This window comes from Echinops telfairi, unplaced genomic scaffold (assembly GCF_000313985.2).
Source record: "Echinops telfairi isolate 266 unplaced genomic scaffold, ASM31398v2 ScPeMD7_2;HRSCAF=8, whole genome shotgun sequence".
Lineage (NCBI taxonomy): Eukaryota > Metazoa > Chordata > Mammalia > Afrosoricida > Tenrecidae > Echinops > Echinops telfairi.
In genome coordinates, this window is record NW_022103898.1 from 68,375,149 (window position 1) to 68,382,883 (window position 7,735).

At 45.4% G+C, this 7,735-nt stretch overlaps 1 protein-coding gene across 1 annotated transcript in view; it reads right to left on the bottom strand.

Moving 5' to 3' along the window:
* TBC1D30 (TBC1 domain family member 30) overlaps nt 1–7,735 on the bottom strand; it is a 79,500-nt gene that overhangs the window by 10,427 nt on the left and 61,338 nt on the right. The window contains exons 10-11 of the mRNA XM_045288936.1: nt 1,970–2,082; nt 147–286 (exon numbers count right to left, since the gene is read on the bottom strand). Of these exons, the coding sequence (XP_045144871.1) occupies nt 147–286; nt 1,970–2,082 (253 nt within the window). The remainder of the gene's footprint in view (nt 1–146; nt 287–1,969; nt 2,083–7,735) is intronic.

Genomic DNA, 7,735 nt, shown 5'->3' on the forward strand with positions numbered 1-7,735 from the left:
TTCTAAGCGATAGAACAGAGACCTTCAATAGTGACAGCCTCTATAACCACTCAGCGGGAACTGAGGCACGTCCAGAGCAGGGTGACAGTGTGGCTGCAGTGAATCAACACATCGTGCGAATCTGAAGAAGAGCTGCCTCTACTCACCTTTAATTTGCTTCTGGTACTTCTGCATTTCGGGCGCTAAAAGCCCACTGAAAGGTCCGAGGCAGCCAACGGCATCAGCAATGGCATCTTCATCGTCCAGGTCATTCTCTTCATCGCTGTCTCTGACCTTACCATGGCGTCTTGAAAAATATCACAGGAAGAAAAAGAAATATTCAAAGAAAAGAGGGCCTTTACATAGCTACAGCTACAGTTACCTGGTTTACACACCATACATCTATATGTTATATATGTATATCCCCACCCAAACCTACTAACATCAAGTTGACCCATGGTGACCCATCGAAGGTTTGTGGGGCTGTAAATCTCTAGGAGAGCAGATAGCCTCTTTGCTCTTGTGACTCTGCACACAGGGGGGCTTCAAACGTTTTTTATGAAAGACTTGCATCATCTTACCATTTCCCATAAACATGTTGAAGCCCCAGAGTTTATATACCATTTAGCTGCCAGCCTAGTTCATGAAAAGATTCCACGTCTCTCCATTTTCCACAAACGTTTTGTCTTCCCCTTGTATAGCAGATGGGACTACACATCTACAGTCTCCTTTGGCTTGTCTTACTGCATAGACAGCAGCATGCGGTACACACTCTTCTTCACCTTGCTTCTGTGCTCCCTAGAAATCTTTCTATGTTCGTACACAGAGCTTCCTCACCTTTCTCACAGCTGCACTGTGTGGTGCAAACATGGCCCAGGTTATGGGACCAGGCCCCTAATGTTGCTTACTGGATTTGTTCCCAATATTATCCCACAATAATAATGTGTACAAGTTTAATCTGTGGGATAATTTACCATGGTAGAACTGCAAGGTATACACATTAATTTTAATAAATAATACTAAATTGCCCCCCAAATCCTTAAATATTCACTCATCAGCAGTGTATGAGTATTTGTTTCCCTACAGCCTTATCAACAGTGTTACCAACTTTTAAAATTTTTGCCAATCTGATAAGTAAGACTGTATCTCAATCTAATTTTAAACTGCATTTCTCTTATTATGAGTGAACTATCTCACTACTATCCTCTGATCACTTTTCAGTTAGATGGTCATTTATTGGTTTCTAAGAACTTTATACACTAGAATATAAGTTACTATTCTGTGTAGTACATAACAAATATTTCCCCCCAATATATATTCACCTTAAGGACTTTTGCTTTGCTATTTTATTTTGGATCCTGCAGGAATAAAAATGTTGGTGTATTTAAACTTAATATTTTTGTTCATTAAAAAAAATTGAGCAAGTTATTAAGGTCATCCCAATTCCAAAGAACTAAAGAAATTCTTTCACATTTTCTTCAGCTAATTTTATTATTTCATTCTTTTCAGTGGAATTCTTTTCCCATATGGAATTCATCCTGATATACAATGTGAAATGTGACTATTTTTTCCAGGCCCATTAACTGAATAGTATACTTTTCCCCCATAAACTGAATTACTACATTTATCTTAGTCAATTTCCAATTTTGGATTAGTCTAAATTAAAATATCTATTCATCCATACTATTTCAATTTTGAGATTTTTAATATTGATATTTTAAAATATGTTGTTGCTATTTTGTTGAAAGTGTTGTTAAACTTCAACTTCTTTGGAAAGTATGCTTTTGAAAAATATTATGATTGCACCAATCATATTGAATTATAAGGCAGATCCTTCAGGAAAGAGGCATTTGAATTGTAAGTGCCTAATTACTTGGATATTTTGGGGTATTAAGGGAAATTTGTTTACAATAACAAATTAAGGTATTAAATCTTCCATCATGATCATGAAAATAGTGCGCGCGCGCACCCACACACACACCAACCTTACCCAGAAAGTGAGGTGGCTTTAACTGTGGCTGGGAACGGTGTGATGTTGTAGGTGTATTTCTCCCTCAACTCTGCCAACTGTGGGAAAGGGAATGGAGCCATAGAATAAACAGTCTAAAAAACAAAAGCGAAAACGCTATGGTGACTTTCAGCGACTCTGCTCATTCCTGGAACAACAATGAAGCCTGGTGAGTTTGAGGGTGAAGAGATAGATGCCACCCCTCACACACAGCGTGGGACAGGCGACAGAGCCTACTTCAGTATCGACTTCGGGGACAGAAGATGGGCGAGCACCGCAGTGAAATGTCAAGTCAATGCAGGTACGGCTGGACTGCCCAACTGGTGACCATGGCTGACCCTCTAGGGACCATCGGACTTCCTGTGCTCGGCTGACAGAGGGGTTAGTTCAGAAACCCTCCATCAGAAAGCTCCCGTCACTCCTATACCATAGAGGCCAGCGGTGTTCTTAATATAGTAGGCTTGCTTCTCAAAGCTTTGGTGATTTTTACAGATGTCTTATGATCAACTGCTAGTTTTTCCCAAAGATATCAGCTTTTCAAATGACTGTGAGCGCTAGGTGAAAACTGCTAGCTGTTATTTTTAAACAAGGAAAGGAAAACAAGGAAACAGTGACAGGGTGTAAAACCTAGGCTGGTGATGAATCTATGAATAAAAACGGGTAAAGGCCCCTGTGCTTCCCCCAGAACTTCCAAAGCATGTGCCACCCATCAGCCAAGGAAAGTAATCTTGTTTGCGCTCTGCTTTTTATTAAGATTTAATTGCTCCCCCAAATTATTTCTTCAACGCTTCAGGTTCTTACATACACCAGAAAAATGTTTACAAATTACATCTTCATTTCCCCCAGGAAGTCATTCACATAGCTTGATGAAGCTTTTCGAGGAAAACATTCTAAGGTCCTTCCACAGCAGGACTGTTTTTCTGCAGGTGCCGGAGCTGTCTGTCACATTTACTGAGGAGGAAAGGTGGGCTCTGGAAGGAGTTTCATTTTGCTGCTGTCATCGATTGGAGCCACTAGTGTGGCAGCCCACTGCAACCTTGCCTCTAAAACAACCTGCATACCTGGCTGTGCCCAAACTCCAAAGGCGCTCACTTATGTTGTACCGCACCTCCCCAGATTCCAAACAAGGGTTCCCCATCACTAATTGGGCAAAACTACTGAGCTTCGAAGAAGGAAGCTCAAAGAAGAATCGATGCATTTCAATTCTGGTGCTGGTGCAGATCGGTCTTGGAAGAAGTAGAGCCAGAATCCTCCTTAGAGGCAAGAATAAGGAGACACGGTCTCACGTACTTTAGACATGTTGTCAGGAGAGACCAGTCCCTGGCGAAGGGCGTCATGCTAAAGTGGAGGGGGGGGGGGGGAAGGCAAGCCCTGGATATGATGGACTGACAAGGGGTGGCAACAATGGGCTCAAACCTAAGGTCAATTGTGAGGGTGGTGCGGGACCGGGCCGTGTTTCCTTCTGTTGTACGTCGGGGTGCTGTGAGTCAGAACCAACTTGATGGCCCCTAACAACACAACAGCAACACCCCTCCACCTCCCCGCTCATAGACTGCCATGATGGCTGCGGCAGCAGGCGTCAATGTGACGACAATGGCGAGGATGGCGCAAGCCCGGGCTGTGCACGGGGTTGCTATGACGCAGAGTTGCCTCAGTGGCATGTACCCAGCTTATGCCAGTTGCCAGCAAGCTGACTCTGATTCATGACACCCCCACGTGCACCAGAGTAGAGCTGTGACACATAGGCTTTCCAGTGGTTCATAGGGACCACAAAATTCATCTCTAAGCTGTCTTACAACATCGAGCATCAGCTTGATTGCACCCCAAAGGCAGGAATGCTGTGCAAAGTTATTAACAATGACCTGGCTCCATGGCCCCCACCAGCCGGGAGCGTAAAAGCCTCCCTTTCCTTCCCTGAAGCATTAAGAACCGTGTCTGACGTCTCAGTGAAAACAATGGCAGAAGGATAGCCTGCTGCTTCTGTTTTGCCCTCACTGGCTTTATAAAAAGGCATCACCAAAGCCCCTTGCTCAGCCATAGGACATACGATTGCACGGGGAAATGGGAAGGACGTCTGTCCCCAGGCCAGATGGTCTGGACACGTCCTGGTTTTGAAAAAAAAAAAAGAAAGAAAGCTTCAGGAGCTGCTTAGCTAAAGGCACTTGACCAACAACAACAACTTTGACTCCGCTGGGCATTCATTTTCTATTTCAAGTCTTCTTTCTCTACAGTTTTAGGTTGTCCTTCCAGGAAGAAATCAAAGGTTCGTTGTCCTGTTCCCCATATTTTGCACTCACTCACTTGGAGGTCCCCCAACTCTGGAGGTAGTTACTGCTGGCACTCCACCCAGGAAGCTCAGATGAGATAAAGTCTAGGCTTCTAACTTCGTAAATTGGTGATTTACAATGAATTAAAAAAAATTATTTAACGATTCATCTTAGAGTTAAAATATGGCAGAGTAATAAAATGTTAAGAAGCCCTGCTGATGCGGGAGTGAAACACGCGGATGCTGTGGCTCGAAGTACCAGCTGCTCCACAGAAGACAAATGAGGCCAACCGCTCCCAAAAAGATGAGCATCTTGGTCAAACGATGGGGCAGTTCTACTGTGTCCTACAGGGTCCTTGGAAGTTGGAACTGATTCAACAGTCAATTCCACAGTACACAGCAACTGAAACAGAATCCTAGGGTTAGAAAGGAATTGAAACAATTTAGCTCAAGCTCCCTCCCTAGTTGGAGTCCTTTCTAGAATATCACCAACAGGTGGTCATTAAGGCACAGCTTAAACACTTCCAGTTATAGGCGCACACTATTTTGCAGGGCAGACCGATTCCATTTTTGACAGCACTAATTAATCAAACACCATCCTTGTACTGAGCCAGCATCTACTTCCTGGTAACTATTTCCATCCCATTATTGATGGGGAACAAGTGGACCAAGCTGCCCAGGGGTAGATCCTGGCTCGTGGCACCTGAGTGCTCCCTGTCGGTAGTGATCAACCCAAACCAACTCACTGCCGTCAAGTCGATGACAGCACAGAGTGACTGTCCAGGACAGAGTAGATCTGCCCCTGTGGGGTTCTGAGGAGGTAACTCTTTACGGGAGTAGAAAGCCTCCACTTCTTCTTGCAGAGCAGCTGGTAGTTTCAAACTGTTGACCCTGAGGTTAGCAGACCCACACATAAGCACTAAGCCACCAGACATGCACTTTGGGCTAGGGTTTTCACACACCTGGCACAGCCTGTGAGAACCTGACTGCTAGCTGAGAGGTTGGCAGTTCTAACTCACCCGGAGGTGCCTTGGAAGACAGGTGTGCAGATCTGCTACTAAGAGTTCACCACCTTTGAAGCCCCACGGGAGCCGTCTACACGGCACAAGTGAGGTCTCCATGGTCAGAGCAGGCTCCGTGGTAATTATCTTCAATAACAAAGCCTCGTAATGACAGCAGCTAACTAACTTTCCTCCGTCTCGCCCTCAAGGAACTCATGAGAGAGTTGGTGAAATATCTTCCTGAAAGCCAGGCATCCTCTTCCCTCAGCATTCTGAGTGATCCCCAACCTCTTTCCCTAGCCCTATGGGTTAGAGGAAGAAAGGAGAAAAGGACCACTGGTAGTAAGAAGAGTGATGCTATTTACAACGATGATGGGGCGCATAATATTTTAGAGTTGAAAGAAACAGGAAAGGAAGAACCCTTTCGTCTCTTCAGCTCAAACACAAAGTCTTACATCCAGTATGTATTTGTCATCTGGAGCGACTGCAGGTTTGCTGACAGATTCATGGCCCATCATAGTTGGGCCATAGCCATGGAATTAATTTTGTTGAAAAGAGGGAATATAGAGAAGACAGTGACTTGAAATGACACCATTTCTCTCCCCTTAATACTCTTACGATGCCAAGGAAACCCAACAAGTCTATTTACTATCTGGACTACCAGCACAGCCTCCGAAAGACATTTCTCTCTGAGCGCTGCTAGTAAGGAATCGTGGGTGCTTCTTCATTGTTAGCATGCTTTACAAGAAACGTGACGGCACCCACTAAACAAATTAGATTCCGCTCATCTTTGCCCAGATGTTTTCCACCGGAGGAGAAAAGCTTCGAAAATGGAGACTATCAGTCAACTTACAGCAGGCCTTTCTCCCTCTAGGATTCTCTGAAATCAGGGTCAGGGGCCATTCCCTTTCCCCTTAACATCAAGGGGCAGGAAATCCTTAAGGTCAAAGATGGCCTACTACGAAACCAGAGCTTCCAACCTCTAGCATCCCTTCTGACACTCTCCAACCTTTCGATAAGATATTGCCATATTCTTCTAAGGAGAATTTTTATCTTTCAGAAACACAGGGTTTTAGTCCACAAAGACCATGTTCCACATCCGACTGCGGTGGGCAGCGACTGGAGTCATAGACACTGGCAAGTGGCTGTCAGAGAGGCAGCCACTGTCTGTCCCCGACTGGAGAAAGAAGAGTGAAGGAAATCAAAGACTCAAGGAAGTCATTAGTCCAAACGGCTCAGGAGCCACAAGAACCACAGTCTTCATGTTCTTGAAGCCAGAGGAACTAGATGGTACCCAGCTACTGCTACCCGCTGCTCTCACCAGGACCACACAATGTCTTGGACTGAATGGGAGAAAAACGCAGAGCAAAATTCAAAATCACAAAAAACAAAAACAAAATAAAAACCACAGAGACGTTCTGATCTGAGAAAGACTGGCAGAACTCCCGAGTCTGTGGCGCTCAGACTCCCCTCAAAACCAGACTGAACCCACCCCTGGGGATCAGCTTGCAGCCAAACAACAGACAGGCCTATAAAGCAAACAATAACACTCACAGCCACGTAATCCTCAGATCAACTGACCCTACATGACCAAAAGGGCGGTCTTTCCCCCCAAATGAAGTTCAGAAGGCAGGAAAGAAGGACAGATGGACACAGGGATCCAGGAGGAGCAAGAAGAGGGCTGTTTGCAGATAACATTACGAGATAAACGCAGGGGCAGTGAACTGTTTAGTGTGGCTCTTCTAGCCAGGCTCTGCCACCAAGCGGCCTTTTCCTGCACAGGTCTGGTAAGAAGGTGGGAGAGGTACTGATAGAACTCGCCTGTGAGCAATTTCAAACAGGACTTCCTGGAGTGGCACCCTGCTCTGTAGAATACAAACCATCCCTCTGAGCAACTAGAGGAAGGATTTCATTACCAGCAATAGGCAGGAGTGGAGCCAGTTCTCTGGACCAAGATTCCTGCACAGCGAACCTCCTGGATTCAGAAGACAGCTATAACACATCTGAGGAGCAGCAGCAGGACCAGGAGCCAGAGCATGAAACACAGTAGGGGGCTTCCCAACCCACAGAGCAAGTAGAGCTAAGTGCATTTGTGCAAGAGGCTGGCTTGTGGATCAGAGTCCCCTCTGGGCACTTAACTGGGGAAATTGAGCTGGCTGATCCATGAAAGTGGAGCTGAGTGCCTTTGGCTAAGGTTTACAGGAGTGTGGGCCTCTGGGCACTTAGTTCAGGGAGCTGGGTTTGCTGATCCACAGAGCTTGAGCTGAATACCTTCGGAATGAGGCTTACAGTGAATGGTATGCCCCTTTGGGCATTTACTATCAGACCTGAAAGAACTTTGTCACATGCTCTGATAAACAACAGTCAGGGTGCGATGTAGCAACAATGAAACACAACTTTCCTCTAGTTCTTAAATGCTTCCTCCCACCACCCCTGCCCACTATCATGATCCCAATTCTACCTTACAAATCTGGCTAGACC